At 40.2% G+C, this 27,567-nt stretch overlaps 1 protein-coding gene across 1 annotated transcript; it reads right to left on the bottom strand.

Moving 5' to 3' along the window:
- On the bottom strand, positions 1-27,567 carry LOC149847682 (DNA-directed RNA polymerase 2, chloroplastic/mitochondrial-like). Its single transcript, XM_090001968.1, has 20 exons — positions 27,561-27,567; positions 26,617-27,473; positions 25,058-25,264; positions 24,757-24,890; positions 24,311-24,377; positions 10,211-10,269; positions 9,326-9,443; positions 7,142-7,255; positions 6,876-7,007; positions 6,349-6,765; positions 5,625-5,675; positions 4,539-4,609; positions 3,308-3,392; positions 2,834-2,986; positions 2,677-2,751; positions 2,488-2,577; positions 1,624-1,671; positions 1,224-1,338; positions 822-925; positions 1-675 (listed from the first exon to the last, which is right to left on the bottom strand). The coding sequence occupies exons 1-20, from the start codon at positions 27,565-27,567 to the stop codon at positions 565-567; spliced, it is 3,015 nt and encodes a 1,004-aa protein (XP_089858094.1). The 3' UTR covers positions 1-564.

Here is a 27,567-nt window from a genome sequence, read left to right as displayed (position 1 = left end):
AAAAGAATCCCCAGCTTAAAAATGGGGGATCACATTATATGGACTAATTTTATTACAAGTGGTCTCATCAACAATGCCCAGCATGAACCACACACCCATCACGGGAATGGAACCACCCACAATTTTTTACAACGTTACTGTTACACTCATCCCCTCAAACAATGGCTTTGATGATGGATGCTACAGTACATGAATTTCTATGAACTGCACGGTCACACGCCATTCAACTATATTTTTATTACATTATTTATAAGAATGAATATGAGATAAACATACACTGAATGCTTCTATTCTCTTCCTGGATTTCTTGGTTGAGAGCTTCCCTCTGAAAGTTGGTTCAGCACGACTGCTGTACACTCCTTCACGAAGTGTGCTGTCCCAAAGCTTTTTCATGATGTTTTTCCATTGACATCAATGGAGAAGGTTTTCCATCACCGAGTACCGGTGCACCGCATGCATGACATTCAAAGGCACCTTCCATGCTGAAACCCACCAGTATATGAAATGGATGCCACAGCGAAAGTAATCCCATCCATGGAATCGAAGTATCCCCAAGATACAAAATCAGTTAAAGAAATAGGGAGATTCAAGCACCTCTTGCAAGTCAAAATCACCTCTATCTGGTAATGGAGGGAAGACAAGAGTAGGAAAAGATGTTTGAAAGCTCTCCAACAACTGCACCAAGAAAGCAAAAGTATGATGCCCTTTATTTAGAATAGACGTGGAAAAGGCCACCAGATGCATGCACGCAGATGTGTGTGTGTGTGTGTGTGGGAGAGAGAGAGAGAGAGAGAGAGAGAGAGAGAGAGAGAGAGACTTACGTTCTCAAGGATGGGCATGCTATAAAGCTCAACGAATTTTAATCTGAGAACAAGGCTCATATCATCAACATCACATGCATGTGTCCAATATGAATCATGCACCCCTACAAATAAGCAGGCATGAAGATAAAAAAAAATAATAATGAAAAATAGAATGAATACTTCTACAAAGGGAACAATGATTCGTTCAATATAAACAGATAGTTTCTTCCAAACAGAACTGATAAACAATTATTCCAACCGACTGAATTCATGGAAACCTTCAAATTTCTGGTAGAATCAGTCTCTTGACAATGCCATAATAATAATATTTATAATAGTGGTAGTAGTAGTAGCAGCAGCAGCAGTAGCAAGCACAACAACAATGGTTCATCAGCAAAAGAATCACAAATAGCTGTATACCTGCAAAATTTAAGCCTGCAAGCTTGCAAGCAACAGCTGTCATCATCATATGTGAACCATCAAGAGAGTGAACAAAGTTTGGTGGAAAAGCAGTCCTCTGCCGTTTTACCAAAACCTGAGACCACAAGCATAGCCAAACACTAGAAAATTTCAGTCATTACAAATGAAAATAATGTTAAAATTTCAAGCCAAAAATAAGAAAAAGAACAGAAAAAATTATTTGAAGAAAAATGCAAAGGACAAGACAAAACAAGAACTGCATTTGCAGCACTCACGAAAACATTCAAAAGTCTCTAGCAGCTATTTAAACGATTAACGAACTTTTAAGAAATATTTATCATGCAACATGGACACAAGTAAACTAGTGCCAGAATAGCATTTACACAGCCATCTAAGGTACCTTGTTACTCTCCCTCTGTAATGCCAGAACCTGAAGGGAAGTTCTCACCTGCAATTAAAAGAATGATGATGATGAAACTCTCAAAACTGGTGCAACATATCAAACTAAAACTTAACGACACCAGCAATTACAGTGATTGAGCTTGAGTTGAACTATCAAAGGCATCAGCTGCCCAGACCTTATCAATAATCAAACAAGAGTGACCTAAGTTCTACAGAAAGATAAAGATAACATTGTTTAACCCTTGAAAAAGTATTGTCAGAATGTTCAGTAAATGCCTTTCATGTACCAAGAAGCACTTTTTGGGCTACTTTTTTTTCCAAAACTAGCAATGATGAAAGAAGTTTTCAACTGTCACTGGGATAAACAATACTATTCTGCAAAGTCTTATGGAGATCCATTTAACATAATTGTTTGCCAACATGAAACAATTAACATACTTATTAACAGAATTTCATGTTTAATATTGTTTCAAATTCTTATCTTAATGGGCATGAAATCTTAAAAGACTAAATTTGTATTATTTGTTGTTGGCTTTTCCAATGCTCAAATTACTTCACCCAAGGCATCAAACATCAGGAATGTGAAAAATGTTAATTCATGTCATAACACCAAAGAATTCATCAAAAACCCATCATAGGAATTAATGAGCAGTTTAGTTTTCATAGCCAGCTCTGTCAAATAATCAAAACCTCAATTTTTGTGAACTTAGTGCAAAAGCAGGGTTTTTTCTCTGATAAGCTCTTTTTCATATAAGCCACTGCACATCAGATGAAAGTTTTAAGCAATTAATAATGGACAAAGATTTCTTCAATCAGTGGAGACTTCTTGTCAACTGAAAACAAAAAGAGTAAAGAAATTTACAAGATGCCTCGATTGTTTCCAGTATGGCTGCACAACTGGAAGCCCAAGAGGAGTGGTCCATCTTACTGGTTCATTTTCTGAAGCAATCACCTGTCATGAAGCCAAAACCAAGTCACATCAAAGTCATGAGTTGCTTCCAGATAGCAAATCAAGAAAACTAAAAAGAATAGATGAACCAACAGACTTCACCTTGGCACAGTCACCAAGCCAAGACATAATACTACGCGCAGCTTGGAACATCTCTTCCAATGCAGACAATGTAACCTGGAGTCAGAAAAGGATTAGTTTGTCTCACACAGAGTATCAGGATGGCTGGTTAACTCATGTTAGAATATTTCTCCATTACTTTTGCTGCATAGCAAGCTGCACTAAATAGGAGCTTGTCATCAGTAATGAGGCCACGCTCTTTCAATCTTCTTTTGATCTGGTCACGTGCACCAATATAAGTAACTCCATAAACTGAGGTCATCACTGTCTGTTTTACCAGTTTGCGGTCCACCTATTTGACAATTGGGAATCCAAGTATAAGACATTGATATTTTATATCTAGCAAGATCAAGATTATTCGAGAACCCTGTAGATGGGACAGCTTAAATATTTCAAGTTACAAAATCTCTTAGTTTTGCAGAGAGGAAAGGCTTTTTCAAGATAAAAGCATGTTGCCTCATGCAAAACCTTATCACAGTTCATCATCTGAAATAACTGATCACAAATGAAGGCAAGATAAGATGATCAATAGTATTGGAAAAGGTACCTAATGAACATCTACATAGGTCTCAATTGCAATGCCCAAACAACTCTAGGAAAATGAATCACCAACCTGATCAATTAAAATACGAGCAAGTAGAGAAGTTGGATGCACAGCAGGATCCTTCTTTGAATCTCTTACCACGATTTCCATTACTCTGCAAGTTGCATGTCCAAGGTAACACATCACAAAAAAAAAAATCACATGGACAGGAAATAAATCATTTTCAGAGCACCCACAAGTAGAAAAAGAATCACATGAACGGGGAAAAAACCCAGCAGGGATGCCCACGTGGTTTGGGGGGAGAGGATTTTCAAGAGCAGAGACATCCCCATGTCTGGTGTTCAAAACCCTCAGTGGGCATCTCCTGTCCATAAGCCAAAGCAGCAGGCTCCTGGGCAGGGGAGGGGAGGTGTGCAGGGTTTTACGCAGCTGGGCACGGTGACAGTAGCTCAGCAGTGCACCCAGCACAACAGGTCTCTAGGCCTGGCACTGGTTTCCCCAAATAATAATAAAAAAAAAGAGTGCTATTTTTGTGTTGATTCCCAAGTTAACTCTCATTATTTAATAAATTAACAAAGCCAGAGAAAAACAGACTAATTGAGTATTATAGTTTGAGAATCTGATAGAAAGAAATAAGTATCATAAATTACAATCAGTAACACCCAAATCCCAAGGAACATCTCAGTGCTTGTTGTAGAGCATATTATGATTAGGAACTTGATAATGTAAACACACATTCAGTCATCTACCAGTGCATACTTTCTTTAAAATACAACTGAATGAATCATCTATAAAAAGATCTATGACTCCATAAAAAATCAAGCTAACAGAAAATCCTAAGTATAATAGCTAATTTATATTTCAATGCTTTAATCACAAAATATCGATTCTATTTAAATGAAAATGACCCAAAAGTATACTAGAAAACAGCCGATAAAATTCACTTATGCCAAGAGGCATTACTAGAAAACCAACATTTCTATCTTCTTAGTTCGAGCTTAAGAATACATACATACACACACATACGTACATAGTACATACATATGTATAATTTAGAATTGTATAGAGAAAAATCATAAGCAGATGTCACAATAACACAGTCCTATGTTTATCACTATCCTTATGTCATTTCAACAGCAGTTCAAATTTTCACCGAGGAAAACTCATTTTCCTATTATCAAAAGAAAACTCCTATCTATCAACCCTAACCTAAACTGAAATGAAGTGTAAACATATCTAAAATCTAGAATTGAAATGATGTCCCCACAATGTCACCAATTAAATAGGATCAAACAAATACCTTGCAGCTATACCCGAATAAACATCTGCTGGTTTCTCCCCAGAAACTAGGTTCACTGCAGCCGCCCCCAACTGGATACAAGCATTTCACCGAAACAAAGAATCATAAGTTGGAAATGAATACAAATATTGATAGTAGCTGTTACATCAAGCATATACTTGCTCATTCATTATATTCCTTAAGAAGCAAAATACATAACAAAACAATGGGCTTCTGAAAAGTACGCAAAATTTTGGAAATCTGTAGAAGCAATGACAGTTAACCACAAGATAAACTTATAGCATATAGACATGGACATATTTTATTTTTAGGCACTATTCAACAACTATATGCCCCATTATTATAGATTCAACAGAAGAAATAGCGACAGACATACACTCAATAAGACACGCTTTAAGAGATCACACTTGAATGTGACGAAATTCCACTTTCATGCATCCATATTCCATTGCCACATAGTCAACTAAATCCAAAAACCACAATGACATGGTCAAACAATACTATATCTTGCAAAAAATTGTATCTAACAGTCTGGTACCCTTTTCTTCTCTTTTTTTTCTGAGCACCAAAAAGGAAAACTTAACAGAAAATAAACAATATTAAGAGAGGAAACAAGGACAACAAGATGCCAACCTTCATCAACCAACACAAAAAGAGAAAAATAAAAAAGGCAACACTCTGAAGCCAATTGTTTATATAGAATCAGATCAGTTAAAAGTGGTCAGAAACTTCTGGTGCCATTTTCTCTTTTTTTTTTTTTGAGAATCAATAAGGAAAACTCGCATCAATAACAGAAGAAAATGATAAAAAAAGGAAAACAAAGATGAAAAGATGTCAAACTTCTCCAAACAATATACAAAGAGAAAAATAAAAAATAAACAGCTAAAGTTCTGATGCCAATTGTTTTTAAATAAGACCAGATAAGCTAAAAATGCTCCAAAATGCAGAACACATTAACAGAATCATCATAAGAAAGAAAGTCGAGCATCTAAAGACACAACTGACAAAATTGAGATCTTGATGATGTTAACATCCAAAGGACATCAATGAGCAAATAAAAAATGCAGACACAAGGTAGAACCTTACCCTGTCTCGGCCCAAAGCTGCATAATGCTGTAAACCATTGCACGAACCGTCCTATGAATAAACAGTTTGTCATTATTATCATGCTTTATGTATTACATGTTAAGAAACTAATCTGGTCACCACGTAAATCCAATGAATGTCAAAAGAAACTAATAGATACAAAGATGGATGACATAATCAATTAAGGGAGTTACATAATTAAATTACTAATATGTAAACATAATGACAAGGCACCTGCACACTCCGATAATGTAGATCCTATATCATCATATGTGTCATACTTTTCACATGATGCCAGAGGAAATTACTCGGTCCTAATCCAGGATAACTAGTTTTCCTTCACAAATACTTATATGACTTCTTGGAAAGGAAACTATGAACATCATAAGGGACCTCTGCAAAAAGCATCCATTGGAATGATTGGTCATATTTTTTTCTTTCGACTCACTTCCGCATCTATGCAGGTGCATGGCAGCCTCTACCACATACTATCAAATATTACAGAAAACCAATAAATGTTGTCATCCTCATGTGTATGATACAAGAATATAAATTCATGACACCACCAGTCACAAACCCTATCTCTTGCTTCAATCATATGATAGTAATATTTATCAGGATGCCGCCTCTAATCCAATACACCAGTTAACAATACTCTAAAAAATGGTAGTTGCAGCCCTCAAATGTATGTTTTTCTTCTATATGCTACTAATGGAGAACTCACCAGGTGAACAGGAATATGAGAAATAGCATCTTCTGGAGAAGAGCTTTTTAATGCATCAGAAAGATCAATACAAGCAGCTAAGCATTGAAATGGATCTTCAGCATTTAACCACCACTGCCTTCCTTCAATAGGTCTTTCTGCCGAATCAAATATATCTGCCAAATGATTCTCAACGAATGTCAACCGGCCATCATATGAAAGCTTGTCAACGCCACCTCCATACAAGTTTGCCAAATGTATCTTTAACCAACGCAATCCAGTTTTGCCAAGTGGTTTTCCTTCAGCAAACTCCAAAATTCCACGGCAAAGATCTGAACCAAGATGATTTAAGTGTGGGTGCATGGGATAGACACGCCCACGGAAATCTAGATTATGCGGGTAGTAAAAGCCCTCTTCCTTTATAATTTTTCGTGCCACCTGCTTGAGTGCAAGGCCACATTTCATAAACCAAAACCAAATTCATATTACAGAACAAACCAACATGCAAGATATAAGGTATTCTAGGGCACTTGTAATGGATATCTTACTGAAAGCTTAAGTTCTATATCACATCTCTGAGCATGCCTCTCACAATTTTCCTTTTTCACTTTTTTGACACTCCACCGCCACCGTCGCATTTGTGCTTCATCTTCAGTGCATGGTTTCTCAGGTAGAGGAATCTGCAATGAATTGTAAAAGGGTAAAAAATGAAAGCAAAAGGATGGCCATCAATAGAGGGGGTGAAAACATCTTAATTCAAACAAAAAGAAAAGAAAAGCAAATAAATCCATGCTGAATAAATAGCCTGACTCACATCACTGTGATCTACCAACCCAGCAATAGGTCGCCCGCTTGCCCATAAGCTATCTATCACATCGAGCACTCTTTTGTTCACCCTCCATTTTGTGCTTCCAAGAGTATCAAGGGCCTGGACAATTTCACTTTCATGAGCAAGAAATCAAATTGGAAGTCAACTCTGTAAGATAAAAACAAAGGCAAACTTAAAAAGAAAATGCTAAATGAGAGAGTTATTTGTGCCTCATAGCAGGTTGAAGTATGAGTCTTGGTTGGGCTGGGTTTGGATAATATATTTGGCCACAAATAGAAGTTTTTGATCCTAGAGGGCAGCAAGCAATTTATAATACTCGCTAATCAGCTGGTTTTGATCTTTTATTTACATGTCGCAATTACTGCTAAATTACCAAAGTATTAACAATATCTTGTAGGTACATAGCCAATGCATGATATAGATGGAAAATGCTATATTGAAAATATACAGGCTTTTGACCACAGCCTTGCGAACTCAAGATACTTAAAGAATGCTGGCCCCTAAATACAACTGAACATAAACCTCTTGCCCAGAATCTAGATGGGATCATATTCTGTATGTCTACACTACTGTTGCATCTGCAACTAGTAAACAGAATTAATTCCAATGAAGTGTGTGGCATCAATCATTCCTAATAAAAAACAAGGAGCTAAGGACGAAAAAGTGAAACTCAACAGCATTCCACTTAACCATAATCATGATGGCAGTGTCAGACTTGCTCAACAAGCTATCTATTGATCGTACTGACATAGGTCCATGACCCCACTGAGAGAGATGATCTAGCCTGTGAGGTAGTCATTCTAATCGATGTTGTATCCTACCACACTGTATCGTACGATACGTATCACTACTATGGGGTCTTTCGATACGATACACCCCCGTATCTTACAATACACTACGATACGGGGCATATCTTAAGATACGCTATAAATGCACTTATTTCATTTTTTTTTTAAAACATATAAGGCCCCTTGGGGCTAGTTCATATTCATCCCTAAAAAGCTTAAGAGTGATTTAGAGAGATTTTTTTCCAAAAAAAAAGATGTTGATGACACACACTATTATGAATCTTGTGACTTATTAGCTTAGATTCGTTATTTAATATGCATATTATTTCATAGTTTGCATTTTTCTTGTGAGAATTTCATTTATAGCATATTATCTTGTTTATTTAATGTTCAATGTTTTATGCATGCCATACATATTACATAATTATTTGGATATGTAATATTATAGTTTTATCTTATGCAATTCTTCATTGTTTGATGATGTCGTGTGCAGCTCATAAAGACATAAATGCTTCATATGTGAGTCTATGGTTGTATTTTATGAAATTCATCATTGTTTCGTGTTATAATTTTTTAGAATTTTTTCAAGTTTTTTTCTGATTTTTCTTGATTTTCTTTAATTTTTAGAAAAAAATGTATTAAAACTTTGTGATTTTTTTATTATACGATATGATACATATCTAACTTTGGGCCCGACCAATACGGGTTACGATACATACTTACAACCTTGATTCTAATATTTAGAGCAAGGACAATATGGAATAGATCAGCAACTAATTACCTATGATTATGCCTACTTTTTAGACCTTGTGACCACAAATCATTTTATGGTTAACTTTCAAACAAGGTGTTTCATAAAGCAAACCACCTTTTCGTTCAAAGAAAAATGTTTATTGAGCAGAGCTAGGGTAAAACAAATAGACCTGGTAAACGAGCCAAATGAACCGAAAGCAAACACGAGTTGGCTCGTGTAAAAAGAAAACATGTATTCTAACCAGTGAAATTGATGAGATTTGAACCCTAATCCTTCTTTTTGAGAGGCATCTACTCTAACCAGCTATACCATATTACTTTTTGTGACACACATTACCCTTAAAACCTGTATTCAATCTACACAAGCTCCCTGGAGCCAAATCTTTGTTCACGCTCAACTCATTCAAGGTAAATGAGCTGCTCATGGCTCGACTCACCAGCTACACAAATCAAGCACGAACAAGTTCATAAGGAGCAGAATCAAGTCGATCCACAAGCTGCTCGGTTCACTTCCCACCCTACAAACGAATATTTATATGGAATATGGATTCCTAGTTATTATATATGTCCAGTGAATAAATGAAGTGATTAATGGAAATGTTCTCTGTCAACAATTGAAAACCCTAACCTCAAATACTTCCTTCAATTGTTCCTTTGGAACACTTTTAAGTGCATCACGTTGTTGCTTTGCTCCGTGAGTGCGCATAACATAAGAAGGCAAGAACAGGTGCCCACCCTTGTCATACCTGTAGATCAGAAAATTAGTTTATAATTTGAATGATGAACTCATGGAATCAAGTGATTATGTGGTGGTTACATCAAATAATTATCAATCTTTGATTTAAATGGCTAAAAATTAGAAGGAAAACTTTGCAGAGACTGATCTCAATCTATATCGTAAATGACAGCTCCCATCTGGCACTTCCCACAATTTTCTGTCGACAATATACACATACATACATACATACATACATATACATATATATTATTAGCAGTGTTCAATTGATTGTAATGGCCAAACACCTTTAAAAGCAATAACATTTTTTAAAACAAATGGCTACTTTTGGGGGTAGAGCTTTTTTTTTTTTTGAGGAAAACAAAAAGTCAAGCATTGTTCAAAAATGACAAGATGTACTTTAATAATTTGAATTTGAAAAAAGAATATATCTTTTTCTAACCCAAAAAGTTACAATTTTTTTTCAAAAAATGTCATTGCCTTAAAGGGTATTTTGGCTATCCATCAGTTGAATCAAACGCTGCTAATGTTAATACAAAAGGTTTAATGTAGAGACACATGCATCCTCACACATCCCCACAGACACACATGGACCTGCGCCTGCACATACACAGGCACACACACACATACCACACTGGTATGAGTGCACATGCATGCACACACGCACACACCACTTCTTACAGAGATCAAAAACTGTGGCAACAATATTCTCTTTTGAAAATGACACTTACACTGGAATAAGTTAATCAAACCTCATATGAACATTGTAAAACATACCCTGTCCATTTCTTTGGTGGTATCAACATCGGCATGTAAGGTATTACCAAATGCCTTGCCTGTCAAATACAAAAATTAAATGTAATTGATACAAGAAAAATTAACTTCTCATACAAACTAAAACCTTGCAAATCTAATCATCAACCCACAGTGATAGAGAAGGACGCTAAATAGTGTTTATGCGACAGAATTTTTTTTCAAAAGTCGATAGGCTGTTAAAATATATATATATTTGTATATATATAATATATTTTGTATTAGTTTGCCCAATAGGGGCATTTTTGTCTTTTCACATGTAATTATAGTTGTTTTCTAGAAACAACTATATTTTAGTTTTTTCTACTTTTTATTAGTGTATTTTATTTTTTTATTTTTTTTTATTTGCCAATTGGAGCCCCAACGACTCTATGAGGGGAGATTCCAATGGCCTCCCCTCTCTTTTGTTGTATATAAATAGGGGTGTGTTCCCCTTATTTCTCTCATTGTATTCCAAGAACCTCTTCAATAATATTTTTATTCTTTTACGTGTTGGTGTTGCCCTTTTGAGGCTTTTTGTATTGTCACATCGTGGACTTCTTGCTTATGCACTTTTGTGCCTATTGTGCCTTTATAATTGTCCACTATTGGACTTGTTTGGTGCTTTTGCATCTTATCCTTGTAATTCCGCATACTTCATTACATGGTATCAAAGCAAGGTTGTGTTCTTGGTTTCTTGAAGAGTGATCATTGAAAGATCGTGATTCGGGGATCGACGTTCTTGCGGCAACTTAAGTGGAGGAGCTCTTTCGTGTTCTTCCATACTCTTTTTCTTTCTTCTCTCTAAGCCACAATGAAGAATGAGCAAAAAATTGATCTCTCCTTTAAGTTGAATGGTAGCAATTACATGATGTGGACATCCACCATGAAAAATAACCTCAAAGGCAAGAAGCTTTGGGGACATGTGATGGGCTCTATTCCTGAACCTCAACTCAACTCACCAAGATGAAAGGAGGGCGAGAAAAAGCTTTAGAAGAAAATGCTCGCATAAAAACTATCGAAGACCATCAATCCAAGATAGAAGATTGAGAAAGTAAACATGCCAAAATTGTCGCATGATTTATGAATAATGCTGAGCTCAAAATATGTGCCAACATCACTAAATTTTGCAAAGCAAATGAAGCATGGTCTTTCATGAAAGGTACGTATACACAAAAAAGTTTTGCAAGACAATTTTTCTCAAAAAAAAAAAAAATGTATCATCAAACAAGTGGACATAAGTGTCCATGATTACTTTGGCACTCTTAGTCCCTTATGTGATGAACTACCTTTTCTTGAACCCAAGTGAGTTGTAGTGAAGATGTTGAACTAAGAAGAGAGCAAATGAAAAAAGAGCATTTTTTTCAATTCTTACATGGGATTAAGCCCGAATATGAACAAGTTAGATATTCTCTTCTTCATAGATCTAAGTTTCTTCCTTTGGAGGATGTCATTGCCGAAATATACCAATAAGAGACTCGTCTTGGCATGATAAAAGGAGGAGATGAAGTGTTAGTCGTGTCTAAGCCTGGCAATCAGGTAAAAACCTACGAGCCTCCACACTTTGGTTTGCAAAATGACTATAATGGAGGTTACAAGAAGGCTATTTGTCATCATTGCCATAAACCGGATCATATATGATGCAGAGCAGGAAGGAACCAGGTCCATACAGCCTGACCTTGGCCACGGACCAGATCCACATGAAGGGATTGAAGATCGGACCCAAGCAGAGGATCCGACCCAGCACAAGGTACCGGGATGCAGGGATGTGGCGCCCCTGCGTACTTACTCCAGACGAGTACGAGGCGCGCCGATCCGGATGACCCAGATCCAGCAGGAAAATGATCTGGATCCCATCTCGGGTCCATGACTGGACCCGAGACCCGGGACCCGGACCGACTTTAGAAAACCCTCCTCTAGGGTTTCGTGGACATTACAAAAGATTGACTCTACCGTAGCTTTTCTTTGTCTCTTTTTTTCTATTGCAGCATCTCTTTTTTTCATTCTTTTGTTCGTTAGTTCCTTGCAACCCAACAACTCTCTGTTGAGTCTTTTTTTTGTTTCCCTTCATTTCTTTAAATTGTGAGCATTGTTAATCATCAAATAAAGTCTTGCTCGGATCCATTGTTCCGGGCTTTGTGGCTACATATCGATTCTGTGCTATTGTCTGCTGCCCAACTGTGCCTTGAAGAAGCAACCCACAGCAACCCAATGGCAGCATAGTACCGATCCATTCACCGCAACTCCATTGTCCACGTTAGCCCCCACGAGGTTAGTTGTTCTCCCCCTCTCGCTGCATCAATTTGGTATCAGAGCATAGGGATCCCCTCCCTCGAGCGTGATGTCAAAAGAAACGAGGGTTGATCCGGCAAGTGGCAAGGAGCGAGAGGAACATAGCGTTGAGGATCCGGTGTTGCGAGTGCTGGACATGGTGACTAAAATTCAAGAGAACCTTAAACGCGTCATCAAAGAGGTCGCAGGTATATCGAAACATGTGGATGAGATCGACAGACGACTAGTCACTATTGAGTCACCATTGGGCCAATATGCAATTCTGATACCAAGATTGGGAGTGGACCCGACTGACGGTGCAACAGATCGAGTGACTGCCCTGTGCGCAGGAACAGGCCAACCAACCCCCTTTTAGCTAGACTCTGTCATCGGTGCACACCCGGTACTCCCTTCCCACCCTGATCTGGTAATTGTGGGCACCCGCCAGGCCTGTTCGGGACCCCTGGCTGGAACTCCAGGGCACACGGGTGTGCCCCAGTCCAGGCCACACCTCCCTGTGGGCCAGTCGCAGGCCGGGCCTGGTCTGCAGGACCTCAGCGGCACGCGGGGCCCTATTGCAGGCCCGGGTGCGTCGACCCGATCCGGAAAGGACTCACCTTTCCTTCTGGACCCCGCGCGAGGAGGCCCTGTGGCAGCGCACCCGCGAGCGGGAACAGGTGAGCCCCTTTTGATTGGGTCGAACCCAAGAGGGTTCGATCCAGCCTTCACCCCAGCAGGACACGGGCCTGGTTCGCTGGGACCATCCGTTGGGTCTCAGGGAGCGGGTCTGGGTCTAGAACCCCTTCACCCGGCCGACCTAGTTGGATCCGGTTCGCGGGCCGTCCTGAACCAGATCCAACCCGTTAATTTTTATCCCCAAAATGGACCTCATGTCGACCCAGACCCATATCGGACACGGACGGAACTCCAGTTTGGATTTGAGCAGGGTCAAAACCAGACCCATAATCATATGGATCGTGGATCGAGTTCAAACCAAGCCTCTTATCCTCACAACTCGATCCCCAGTCCAACCTATCCATATCTGGGTCCGACGAGTAGTTTAGGAATAGACCCGATCCACATCCCATCGGGCGAGTCAACCCAACCATATATCAACCCAACCCTGTATCCAAACCCGAACCAACCTATCAACCCAACCCCGATCCAGAATCCAATACAATATCCGACCCAACACCAGTATCCTAACCCAAACCCATGTTATGACATCCCTACCCACCAGACCCCTCCACCCTACCCCGGACTTCCCGTCATCCCGGTGCCCCAACGCTGGCCGCAGATGGCTCCCGCCCCCGGGCAAGCAAGACCGAGGCAGAATCAGCAGGGACCGGCGCGTCCTGAGCACCGACCACCCATCGGTAGAGTTCGTCAGAGTTCGTCAGCACCAGCATCCAGGCGAGCAGTATCGCACAGAGGGCGATGAAGCGGTATGGGATGATGATGCCTTCTGGAACGATTATCCTGCAAGAATGGTGGAGGCTCGTCAACAGAGAGCACCAGAACACCCCTCCACTTATGGGGTGAAGCTAGATCTTCCGGAGTTTGCGGGGCTGTTCGATGCAGAGCAGTTCTTCGACTGGTCTTATGCCGTGCAATTTTTTTTTTACTACCACACCGTCGTTGAGCACCGTCGTGTCTCTCTTGCGTCTACTCGGTTGAGAGGCCTAGCACAAACATGGTGGGTGGAGTTGCAGTGATCGAGATAGCGGCAGAGACTCGAGCGCGTACAGTCATGAGAGGAAATGCAGAGATTGATGCAATCAAAATTTGTGCCTTCAGATCACGCCGAGCGAGCCTACAAGGAGTACTTGACCCTGCGTCAAGGCACCCGAACTGTGGCGGAGTATACTGCGGAGTTCCATCGCCTTTCCCTACGTGTGCAGATCGAGGAAACCGCCCGCCAGCAGGTCACGAGGTACGTTTCTGGTCTCCGTCCTGCCATTTCTGATGATTTTAGTTGTATCACAGTCGAGACATTAGATCAGGCAACCAGTTATGCCATGAATGTCGAGGAGAAGCTGAAGAGGAGGCAAGAATATAGGACCACCCGCAGTGAACCATCCAGTCGACCTAAGTCGAGTTTTCCAACCAGGGGAGCAAGCTCCCCTAGAGCAGACCCTAGCAAACCTGACCCGTCCGGACCCGCATACAATACCCAGTCCAAAGCCAAACCTATTAAGCCTACAATCCGTTGTTTTAGGTGTCAGGAATTGAGACACATCGCGTCTAAGTGCCCCACTGCGGGCAAAAATAACCATCTCGTCGAGGGTATTGTAGAGTCAGCATCTGAGAGTGAGAGTGAGTCATTGGTCGAGGATGAGGATGAGAGGAAAGTCGTAGAGTTCGACGGCAACATCGAAAATTTATTGTTCATCCGTCATGTTTTGACCGCACCCTGCGAGTCAACCTCTGCGAAATGGTTGCGGAACAACATTTTTAGAACTCGGTGCAACTGTGAGGGTCACGTGTGTGATGTTATTATCGACACAGGTGCTTGTGAGAATATGGTGTCAGAGAGCGTTGTATCTACCTTGAACCTGAAAACCGAGAAACTGTCCCAACCATGCAAGATGGCGTGGTTCAAGAAAGGTAACGAGGTTCCCATCACCCAACGTTGTTTAGTGTGATTCTCCATGGGAGAGCATTATCACGATGAGGTATGGTGTGATGTAGCCTCCATGAGTGTGTGTCATATTCTTTTAGGGCATCCGTGGCAATTTGATCGCAAAACCATTCACGATGGGCGCAAGAACACCTATTCCTTCCTTTTTAAAGGTCATAGGATAGTCCTTCTCCCTATCAAGGAGACCGGTTTTCCCACCGTGGATTTGACTGAGCGAGTCCCCAGGCTCGCGGGCCTCTCGTACCGGCCCTTCTTGAACCATTGCCAGGAAGATGGTTATTGTTATGCCCTGGTGGCAAAGTCGTTAATGAGTTCGTCTGTGTCCATTCCCCCGGACGTTGCCCCTCTTATAGAGGAGTTTCGCGACATTATGCCAGACGACCTGCCTGACGGTCTACCTTCTACGAGGGTAGTCCAGCACGCCATTGATTTTGTGCCGGGATCGAGCCTCCCCAACCTCCCCGCATATCGCATGAACCCGTCTGAGCATGCTGAATTATTGCGGCAAGTCCAAGAGTTGCTGCAAAAGGGTTTTATTCGCGCAAGTGTTAGCCCTTGTGCAGTACCCGCCCTGCTCACTCTGAAGAAAGATGGGTCCATGCGCATGTGTGTTGATAGTCATGCGATCAATCACATCACGGTCAAATATCGTTTCCCCATTCCCCGTTTGGATGATATGTTTGATATGTTATCTGGTGCCTCCATTTTCTCCAAAATCGATCTAAAAAGTGGGTATCACCAGATTCATATACGAGAGGGGATGAGTGGAAAACGGCATTCAAAACACGTGATGGCCTGTATGAGTGGTTAGTCATGCCATTTGGGTTATCTAATGCCCCAAGTACGTTCATAAACATGATGACCCAAGTGTTGCGTTCATGTATAGGGAAGTTTGTCGTTGTCTATTTTGATGATATTTTGATTTATAGTTCGTCTTTGTCCGATCATTTGAGTCACTTGCGTCAGGTCTTAGAAATTTTGAGGAGAGAAAAACTGTATGTCAATGCAAAAAAATGTGAGTTCATGACGTCCAGTGTCGTATTTCTGGGGTTCATAGTGTCTTCCGCTAGAGTTAAGGCCGATCCTGCAAAGATCCGTGTGATCGTAGATTGGCCTACCCCAAAGACGATCGAGGAGATCTGTAGTTTCCACGGGTTAGCTACTTTCTACCGTCGTTTCGTGCAAAATTTCAGTACCCTCATGGCCCTATCATTGACTGCCTGAAAGGTTCTAGTTTCCATTGGACGCCTGCCGCGGGCAGAGCCTTTACACTCATCAAAGAAAGAATGACTAGTGCCCCTGTCCTAGCTCTTCCTGATTTCAATGTTGTCTTTGAGGTTGAGTGTGATGCCTCAAAAGTGGGAATTGGTGCCGTCTTGAGTCAGAACCGCCGACCGGTTGCCTTCTTTAGTGAGAAGCTGACTCAGGCCAGGTGCCAGTATTCCACTTATGATGTTGAGTTCTATACCGTTGTACAAGCCCTACGTTATTGGAGGCATTATCTCATCTATAAGGAGTTTGTCTTGTACACGGATCATGAGGCATTGAAGTACCTGAATAGTCAGAAGAAGCTAAGTGTTCGTCATGCCAAGTGGGTTAGCTTCTTGCAAGAGTACACATTTACGATTCGCCATCAATCTGGTACTCTAAACAAGGTGGTTGACGCTCTTAGCGAGAAGAATAACCTTCTAATGACTATGCCACTACAAGTCATTGGGTTCGAGCAGTGCAAGGAGTTGTACCCTACAGACCCGGATTTCCAGCGGGTCTGGGAAAAGTGCATCGCCCCTGATGGCACCACTGACTCAGGTTTTATTATCCATAATGGCTACCTTTTTCGAGGTAATAAATTGTGTGTGCCTGCTTTCTCCCTTAGACTAAAATTGATTTCTGAATTGCATGAAGGAGGACTAGCTGGGCATTTTGGACACGATAAGACATTCGCACTGTTGAATGAACGATACTTTTGGCCCAAAATGCGTAAAGATGTTGTCAAGTATGTTCAAAGTTGTCGAGTGTGTCAAGTGTCCAAGGATCGTCGTCAAAATAGTGGTCTGTACACTCCTTTGCCAATTCCTGAGCGGCCTTGGGAGCATGTATCCATGGATTTTATCGTGGGTCTTCCCTGAACAGCGCGTCGTTTTGATTCCATCCTAGTGGTAGTCGACAGATTTTCCAAGATGGCTATCTTTGTCCCGTGCAAACGAACCACCGATGCCTCGTTGGTAGCCTCATATTACTTCAAGGACGTGGCCCGTTTTCATGGCTTGCCTCACTCAATCACCTCGGACCGTGACACCCGCTTTTTGAGTCATTTTTGGAAGTCGTTATGGGCCTTACTGAAAACCAAGCTCCAGTTTAACAGTGCATATCATCCTCAAACGGATGGCCAAACCGAAGTTGTCAACCGCACCTTGGGAAACCTGTTACGGAGCCTTGTGGGGGAAAATGTCAAAACTTGGGACCTTGTATTGCCTCAAGCCGAGTTCGCCTATAACAGCTCCATCAATCGGTCTACAGGCAAATCTCCGTTCCAAGTGGTCTATGGTCGGTCACCCACCCATGTCGTTGAACTAGCCCCTATGTTTGGTCTTCCCGATCCAGCCCGAGACGCATTTGATGCGGTCGAATATATGCGTGATGTCCACAGACAGGTCCGAGCCAAACTTGTTGAAAGCTACGACGCCTACAAATCTTCAGCAGATCAATGTTGGCATGATGTCCAATTCAGGGTCGGTCAGTTAGTTTGGGTCTACTTGCGTCCTGAGCGTTTCCCTGTAGGTACCTATAGCAAACTGAGTCCTAAGAAGTATGGTCCTTTTAAGGTTCTTCAGCGGCTGAGCCTGAACGCCTACCTCCTCGAGTTGCCCGACGATTAGCACATTTCGCCTATTTTCAACGTGTCTGATCTATATGCTTACTGTGGAGACAACAAGTCGTCAGAGCCGACTTCTTTCCAACCGGAGGAAAATGATGCAGAGCAGGAAGGAACCAGGTCCATACAGCCTGGCCTTGGCCACGAACCAGATCCGCATGAAGGGATTGAAGATCGGACCCAAGCAGAGGATCCGACCCAGCACACGGTACCGGGATGCAGGGATGTGGCGCCCCTGCGTACTTACTCCAGACGAGTACGAGGTGCGCCGATCCGGATGACCCAAATCCAACAGGAAAACGATTTGGATCCCATCTCGGGTCCATGACTGGACCCGAGACCCGGGACCCGGACCGACTTTATAAAACCCTCCTCTAGGGTTTCATAGACATTACAGAAGATTGACTCTACCGCAGCTTTTCTTTGTCTCTTTTTTTTTCTATTGCAGCATCTCTTTCTTTTCATTCTTTTGTTCGTTAGTTCCTTGCAACCCGACAACTCTCTGTTGAGTCTTTTTTTTGTTTCCCTTCATTTCTTTAAATTGTGAGCATTGTTAATCATCAAATAAAGTTTTGCTCGGATCAATTGTTCCGGGCTTTGTGGCTACATATCGATTTTGTGCTATTGTTTGCTGCCTAACTGTGCCTTGAAGAAGCAACCCAATGGCAGCATAGTACTGATCCATTCACAGCAACTCCATTGTCCACGTTGGCCCCCACGAGGTTAGTTGTTCTCCTCCTCTCGCTGCATCAATATACAACCTAATTGTCCCAAGTTATATGACACGCCTAAGAATAAAGTAGCTTTCGTTGAATAAACCACACCAAAGAAGAAAAAACCAATCAAAGGAAAAGATTTCTTTTCTCTTGCTCAATTATCAGAAGCACTTCAAATGTTACTCAAATCTTCATCTACATCGGGTGCCACAATAGCTTCATCTTCTCCTCCAGGTATGTCTTCTTGGATCCTTGATTCTGGTGCCACCTTTCATATGATACCTCGTGAGAATGGTTTATCCGACTTATGCCCTAATTCAAAAACCTCTTATGTTTCAACTGCCTATGAAACATCTTTGCAAATTAAAAGTGTTGAAACTTTAAATTCTTCTAAATTTTTTTGTTTGCCAAAAGGAAGGATTGTTCCTCAACTAAGTTTAAATCTTATTTCCGTTTCACAAATTTTCGATCATGTATGTGGAATCTCCTTCTCATATAAGAGTTGCTTCGTGCAGGATCTCTGGTCTGGGAAGCAGATTAGGTAAGGCCATAAGAAGGGAGATCTCTACTTTATGAACTATGTAAACCTTTCTCTAAATTTTTTTTGTAATTATGTCCAAGATAAAGGTATTAAAACTTGGCATAAACGATTTGGACACCCAAGCTTCTCAAAGATGTATCTTCTTTGTTTTGGAAAAAAAAATTGCAATGAAAAAATTTAGTTTGCAAAGATTGTATATTTGAAAAGATACAATCCCCATTTCCTAATAGAACCTTTGCCTCTAAGAGACCTTTTAAATTAGTGCATTTGGATGCTTGGGGACCTTTTCATGTCATATCAAAAGGAGGATATTCATATTATATTACCTTTATTGATGATTTCACTAGATATGCATGGATATACTTTCTTAATTTCAAATTCGATATATTCTCTTTCTTTAAAAAATTCTATATGATTGTCAAAAATCAATTTCAAAGCAACATCTCTATTCTTAGATCTGACTCGAGTGGTGAATACTTATCAAATGAGTTTCAAAATTTTCTAGAACTAAACAGGATTTGTTATAAAAAATCATGTCCTAAAACTCCCCAACAAAATGGATTAGCCAAAAGAAAACATAGACATATTTTAAAACCAATAGGACACTACTTATTTTTAAAGGCATTCCAAAAAGTTTTTTAGTTGAGGTTGCTCTAACATCAACTTATTTGATAAATAGAATGACTTTATCATTCTTGCAAAACACATCTCCTTATGAAAAATTATTTCAAAGAACACCTGACTTCAAGCGGTTGCGGATTTTTTGTTTTAAGTGTTTTGTGCTTTTCCATAAAAGAGATAGATTGTCTCCAAAAGCCATTGAATGTGTATTATGGAGAGAACCAAAAAGGATACAGATGTTTTGATCCTAAGAGTAACAAACTATATGTTTTTAAATATGAAACATTTTTTGAAAATGAAAATAGTTTTGAGAAGACTAAGGAAAACAATGAAGTCGATTATACATTTCCATTTGATCTCTTGCCACAAGAAGGGTTAAATTCTTGTGATGATTCCTTGGATGACAAATGGGATAATCCCTTAAATGACAATGAAAATGGTGATGATAATGTGCATGAAGAATCATTTATAAATAATGATATTGTTGATAAACCTATTCAAATTTATACCCGGCGTGAGCAAAGGAATCCTTTAAATGCTTTAGAAAAATATTATCAAAATTCATCATTAGAAGAAACCTCACCTACGAGATCCAATCGTATTTCCAACCCACTAAGTAGATTTGTATCTTATGACACATTAACACCAAAATATAGGTCATGTCTAATAGCATTACATTCCTATCATGAACCATCACATTATATTTAAGCCAAAAATCTTCCTCAATGGGTTGAAGCCATGAATATAAAACTTAAAGCTCTTGAAAAAGTAAAACATGAAAAATAACTTTATTACCCATATAGGAAAGAAATGTATAGGACGTAGATGGGTTTTTAAGGTTAAAACCAAGAGTAATGGGTCTCTAGAATGATACAAAGATAGGTTAGTGGCCAAATAGTACTATCAAGAATATGATATTGATTATGAAGAAACATTTGCCCCAGTAGCTAGAATGAATAGTGTTAGGACCCTCATAGTCATTGCATATATTAAAAAATTGCCCATCTACCAACTAGATGTGAAAAATGCATTTCTAAATGGTGAATTAAATGAAGAGGTTTACATGGATCCTCCGTCAGAGTTTTGTATTGAAAAGAATAAAATTCTTAAACTTAAAAAGGCTTTATATGGTCTAAAACAAGCTCCTAAAGCTTGGTACGATAAATTTAGTAATGTAATGACTCATCTGGGTTTTCATTCATGCTATACCGACACTATTTTTTTTGTTAAAAGTATGGGTTATATGGTTGTCATTCTTCTACTTTATGTAGATAATATGATTATCACTGAAAGTGACAAACAAGGAATCAATGATACTAAAAATATTTTAAAAGAAAACTTTGATATGTCTCATTTAGGTTTTTTAAGATACTTTTTAGTTATTGAAGTTGCGTACTCTCCCAAAGGGTACATCTTTTCTCAAATGAAACTTGCGGTTGATATTTATACCAAGTTTGGTATTACAAATGATAAGAAGATAGAAACCCCAAAAGTAATTAATGCTAAATTGAGGTTGGAAGATGGGACTCTACTTGAAAATCTTACTCCTTACCGCCAACTTGTTGGGTCATTCACATACTTATCCATCACTCGACCAGACATATCTCATGCAGTTCACTCTGTCAGTCAGTTTCAGCATGCTCCTACCACTGTGCACATGAGTGTTGTCATGAGAATTGTCAAATACATCAAGAAACTATAATCAAGGGGGGTTTTATATCTTCATCTTCTTCATTTGATTTACATGCATATATTGATGCTGATTGGAGTGAAAATCTCAATGATAAAGTCCCAACTACCAGTTTTGTGTATTTTTAGGTGACTATGATTTCATGGAGATGCAAAAAGCAGCATAAAGTATCATTATCCTCAACTGAAGCCGAATATCGTATAATGGCTACTACAACCATGAAGCTTGTGTGGCTTTAAAGTCTTCTTAGTGATATGAGAATAATCATAAACTCCTTTGAAGATGTGTTGCAACAATAAGAATGCAATTTACATCGCAAGCAATCACACCTTACATGAGCGAACTAAACATATCGAGATGGATTGTCATTATGTACGCGATGAATATCTGATAGGAACTACTGCATTGTCGTATGTCACATCAGAGTACCAGTTGGCAGATTTCTTTACAAAAGCTCTTCCTGCTCCTCGATTTATTTTTCTCCTTAGCAAACTTTCGGTTATTTTCCCTTAAGTTTGAGGGAGAGTGTTAAAATATATATAATCTATTTTGTATTAGTTTGCCTGATAGGGGCATTTTCGTCTTTTCACATGTAATTATAGTTGTTTTCTAAAAATAACTATATTTTAGTTTTTTCTACTTTTTCTTAGTGTATTTTCTTTTTTTATTTGCCAATTGGGACCCCAAAGTGGGGCCCCAACGATCATATTTAATGATCGTTGGGAGCTCCCCAACGACTCTATGAGGGGAGCTCCCAACGGCCTTCCCTCTCTTTTGTTGTATATAAATAGGGGTGTGTTTTCTCTCATTGTATTCCAAGCACCTCTTTAATAATATTTTTATTCTTTTACTTGGTGTTGCCCTTTGGTTCATATTCATAGGGTATGACTAAGTTTTTATGCCGGCTGTCACAGGCCTACCGCAACCCTCCTCCTTTATCCGGGCTTGGGACCGACAGTGTATAACTAAACAGTTATACGCAGGCGAAGTCATACTATGAAACTTTGGGAGAGGGTGATTGAGTATAGGTTGAGGAAGGTTGTCATGATATCGGAGAATCAATTTGGTTTTATGCCTGGAAGATCTACTATGAAAGCTATACATCTTCTTAGACAACTTATTGAGAGAAATAGAGAGAGGAACAAAGATTTGCATATGGTTTTTATTGATTTGGAGAAGGCTTACGATAGAGTACCTAGGGACGTTCTCTGATGGACAATGATGAAGAAAGGTGTTTCTCTCAAGTACATTAGTATAATTAAAGATATGTATGAAGGAGTAGTAACCAATGTCCGCACTTGTGGAGGGGTGACAACCAATTTTCCTATAACGGTTGGGTTACATCAAGGATCTGCTTTAAGCCCTTTCCTATTTGCTATAGTGATGGATGAGCTTACGAGATCAATTCAAGAAAATGTGTCATGGTGTATGTTGTTTGCTGATGATATTATTTTGATTGATGAGTCTAGAGTTGGGGTTAATGCTAAATTAGAATTATGGAGACAGACATTGGAAGCAAGAGGTTTTAAGTTGAGTAAGAGTAAGACAGAATACATGGAATGTCGATTTAGTAAGCAACGAAATAGAGATGGGAGTGTAGTGAAGCTTGGTGAGCAAGAAATACCGGTGGATGATTCTTTCAAATATTTGGGATCTATCATTCAAAAGTATGGAGAAATTGATGGAGATGTAAATCATAGGATAAAGGTTGGGTGGATGAAATGGAAGAGTGCAACTGGAGTGTTGTGCGATCGTAGAATGCCATTGCGGTTGAAGGGAAAGTTTTATAGGACGACTATTAGGCCCGCTTTACTATATGGTACGGAATGTTGGGCTGCCAAGAGACATCATATTCAAAAAATGAGTGTAGCTGAGATGCGTATGTTGAGATGGATGTGTGAAAATACAATAAAAGATAAGATTCGGAACGAGGAGATACGTAAGAAGGTAGGCGTTGCACCCATTGAAAATAAGATGAGAGAGAATCGTTTACGGTGGTTTGGACATATTCGACGAAGGCCTAATGATGCTCCAGTTAGAAGGATGGAGAAATGGGAAAATATATTAGTTAAAAGAGGTCGGGGTAGGCCTAGGAAGACATGGATGGAGGTGATAGGAAAGGATATGAATGCTTTGAACCTCACTGAGGACATGACATTGGATAGAAATGAATGGAGGAGAAGGATTCATGTGGAAGACCCAGAATGATTTTCTTTGTTGGTTCATATCGCTGACCCCAATTGCTTTGGGATGAAGGCGTAGTTGTTGTTGTTGTTGTTGTTGTTTGTTGTTGTTGTTTGTTGTTGTACTTGGTGTTGCCCTTTTGAGGCTTTTTGTATTATCCCATCGTGGACTGCTTGCTGATGCACTTTTGTGCCTATTGTGCCTTTGTAATTGTCCACTATTGGACTTGTTTGGTGCTTTTGCATCTTATCCTTGTAATTCCGCATACTTCATTACATATGCCACATCACACACCCTTTTCACAGGGTATATGATAAATTATCATAAAAGATGCATTGCATGATATTTAAAATTAAGAGGAAAATAACTATGTCAATTCCTCAACTATGATTGCTACATGAACTTGACTGCATATTCTATTAAAGTTTTCCAAAGAAACATATACAATTAAGATCTCATAATCAAAATCTACTATAGCAGAGTGAACAGAAGAAAAAAGTTGTTTGTAGATCAAATAAATGAAGCACATGAAAATAAATAACTTACCGTTGTATCAAGCCCTTTACGTACAAGTGGATCACATTCGATAATTCCATATCTCTTGACAGAATTACTACATGCAAGAACTCAACAAATGAATCAGTCATGCACAAGCATACGCATATGTTAATTAAATTTGAGTTTATTGAAACATGTGATAGACCTCGGTGGTTAGACGGTGTCATGACCAGTACAATTAGTGTGATAAAATTCACAAGATTTAGAAATCCCCAGACGAACCTTGCACCTACTTCATAAGGTGATTCCAAAGGACATTTACATAAAGAAACTGGTGTCCCGGGCCACCTAGTAAAGTGAAGACCAAGGTGCTTTTGGCCTTTTGCTGAAATACTCTTTGATTACATGGATTACCTATCCTTGAGAAGGGGCGTGTGTTGGGAGGGTTGTGCACAGTCATAGGGTGGCTTCTTACAGGGGAAAAAAATACTTACTCAGATTCCTTTTTGACAGTTTTGAATGTGTGCCTAAAAGCAGGGCGAATTTCAGGAGGGCCTTGTGCTAGTTGATTAAGTGGAGGTTGCACATAAGCTGTTTGAATTAATAAATCTATGAGACGGCTTCCCAACTGAAAATATGGACAAAAACAAAAATAAGTTAAAATCTCTGGTAGGAAAAAAGAAAAAAGGTAAAGAAATGCCATTTAGTCCTCTAGAAGAAACACACATGGATGCACGCACGTGTGTAAATAACACAAGTAATTTGATACTACAAGAATGACTCTAGGAAACTGACCTTAGCATGGGAGTCTCTACCCCAAGGCTCCACGTCATCTGCTTCCACCAGCAATTGCACATCACGAATTTTCTTCTTTTTCAGCAAATTAGTCACACGTTTCCTGAGAGCCTCCTGATTTTTGCTCTCAGTTTCATGATTTTCACTTAGAATTTGGTTTTCCCTTGTGGATTTCTTAGTTCTCTGGAAAAATTTATAAATCCTAACCTAAAATGTGTAATTGCCAAAAACTTGATTTCAGTTAGATCGTTAAAGAATAACTGACAAAAACCAAGCTTCAGAATTAGAACCCTAAGCATTCCTGCCTGAAGAACACAACATAATGCTGCTTTACAGAAACATGAGAAAAGATTAAACAGTAACTGCAAGTTCCTACAATGTGTCTATTTTAGACACCAAGATGTCAAGCAGTGATATCTTATTCTAAAAACATGGATAGTGAACTTTGCAAATTTATAGCACATTTGACATTTGTTAGTCCCATTAACGAGTGTTAGAATCGAGGAAAAGCATTCTTTGATTACTAGTACTTGATTAAGCAGAAACTACCATAGATTCATCACAACAGCAGCCACAGAGGACAATCTTATGCACTTATGGCACAAACCATAAGTCAAACAGGAACTCATTCTAAGAAGCTATAAAAGCTGCATACTAGGTAAATGCTTTTCTGTTAAAATTTAAGAAACACATATAGGCAATAACCTATATGCCTACATCAAACAGTAAACAAGAAAAACAAAGACACCAAAACGTACAAATAAATGAACAGACCCTAATCCAGGGCATTTGAAAGATTATGTTACAGATGAATCTTGGTCTGTTAAAGCACAGGGACATTGATTTTCCCATTAAAGTGGAACAAATCATTTGGACAGGAGACATGCCTGGCGCAAGAAATCATTTTCTGGGAGAGGATCGCTATCTCAGGAACAAAGCTTGAAATGAAGCAGGCTAATGAAACAATTGTCTCAGCCCAATGGATGGATTTACAAGGTCAGCTTTAGAAAGGGATCACACACTCGCTTCAGACAGTAATCCACTGCCTAATGGAAACCATAAGGAGAAGTTTATCTACAAATAACAAACCATGCAGCACTCATAAGCAAAGAACTACAGTGATCCAATTTTGAACAGCAAGTATGAATGAGTGAAATTCTATTGAAGTCTCCCCAAGAGAAAACGAGGAGGCAGTGGTTTACAGTCATTTTGCACAATCATGTCAACTGGGGAGTAAGAAACGTTTACTCCAGATTCAGTTCTAACTTTACTTAGACAGAATACAGGAGCCAGTTCTAACTGAAGGGATAACATTGTTAGTAAAGAGTTGGGAAGCTTCAAAAGAACGCCAAGGTAACATATTTAGATCTTTGACCAGTACTATAAGCTCAGGCATGACCATGAACTGTTTTAAGATTACCATTCTCCTAAAATCTATCGAACTCACCAATTACACAGCACTATTCTTGTTTTGGATACACAGGATTGAACAAGAACCAAAAAATAACAACCATGTTTATGACACAAAGGAAGCGCACAAATACATGAATTCACCTCACCTCCTGCTCGATAGCCTCCCCAATGTGGCACGCTGCGTGAACCAGCCGAACGCACCCATCGTCTAGCCCATTCATCAACAGCACCATCATCTTATGCATCACGATAACCGCCATCATATCGGCCGGCAGATGGACGATGAACGGCCCGTATGAGGCGGCCAGGTTCTTCTTCCTCCTCCTCTGCAACTCCTGGTCCTCTTTTATCGCATCGCGGAACGGCTCGAACCAGCCGAGGAAGAGCGATTTCACGTACGGCAGGTGGGGAGCCAGCTTCTTCTCGCACATCTCCTTGATGAGCTCCCTGTACTCCCTCGCCGCGTCCTCCCACGCCTCCGTCTCCATCTTCACCTGCCTCCTCCTGAGCAAATTATACTTCCTGCTTCTCCTTTCCCTCTCCCTCGCCCGACGGCCACTCTCCAGCACGAGACCTCCGGGAAGCCAAGGTGGGTCGAGGAGGAAAACTCTCGGCGGGGTTTCTTCAGGGAGAATTTCCCGAACCCGACGGGCGGTCCACCGGAAACCGTCGGCGGCGGGGTCGAGGGCGAGGTCGTCGTCGATGGGGGTGAGAGAGGGAGGGCAACTGGGAGAAGGGAACCGATCGAGGAGGAGATTCCTGAAATGGGAGGGGTCCTCGAACTCGGAAGAGGAAGAGATGAAGGGGTTGGTCTGAATGCATCTGCAGACTGAAGTATGAGGGGAAAGAGGAAGAGGAGGAGAAGATAGCACGTTTTTTCTTCTTCTGCATATCCTGGAGTGGTTCTGGACATGTGGTGGGCACCGGAGAAAGGATGCTGCCGTTGAAGCCAGGGTGGAAGGCGGGTCTGAAACTCTGGTCTGGTGGGTGGCCTCTTCTGTATCTGGAGGAGATGGAGATGGAGATGGTGGGTGGGTGAGGGAGGGAGGGCTGTTGCTTGCTTTGTGTTGTTAAACCCCTTGGGTTTTGCCTGCCAT

This window comes from Nuphar pumila, chromosome 1, assembly GCF_984573655.1.
Source record: "Nuphar pumila chromosome 1, dmNupPumi1.hap1.1, whole genome shotgun sequence".
Classification (NCBI taxonomy): Eukaryota; Viridiplantae; Streptophyta; class Magnoliopsida; order Nymphaeales; family Nymphaeaceae; genus Nuphar; species Nuphar pumila.
Note: the sequence above shows the minus strand (reverse complement) of the source record. Positions and strands in the feature narration are given on the sequence as shown.

Excerpts from the sequence above, each read along its gene's own strand:
- LOC149847682 (XM_090001968.1), bottom strand. Across the intron at positions 24,891-25,057 it reads GTAGAGACTCCCATGCTAAG|TTGGGAAGCCGTCTCATAGA; the intron begins GTCAGTTTCCTA and ends CCATATTTTCAG. Across the intron at positions 24,378-24,756 it reads ACTGTCAAAAAGGAATCTGA|TAATTCTGTCAAGAGATATG; the intron begins GTAAGTATTTTT and ends TCTTGCATGTAG.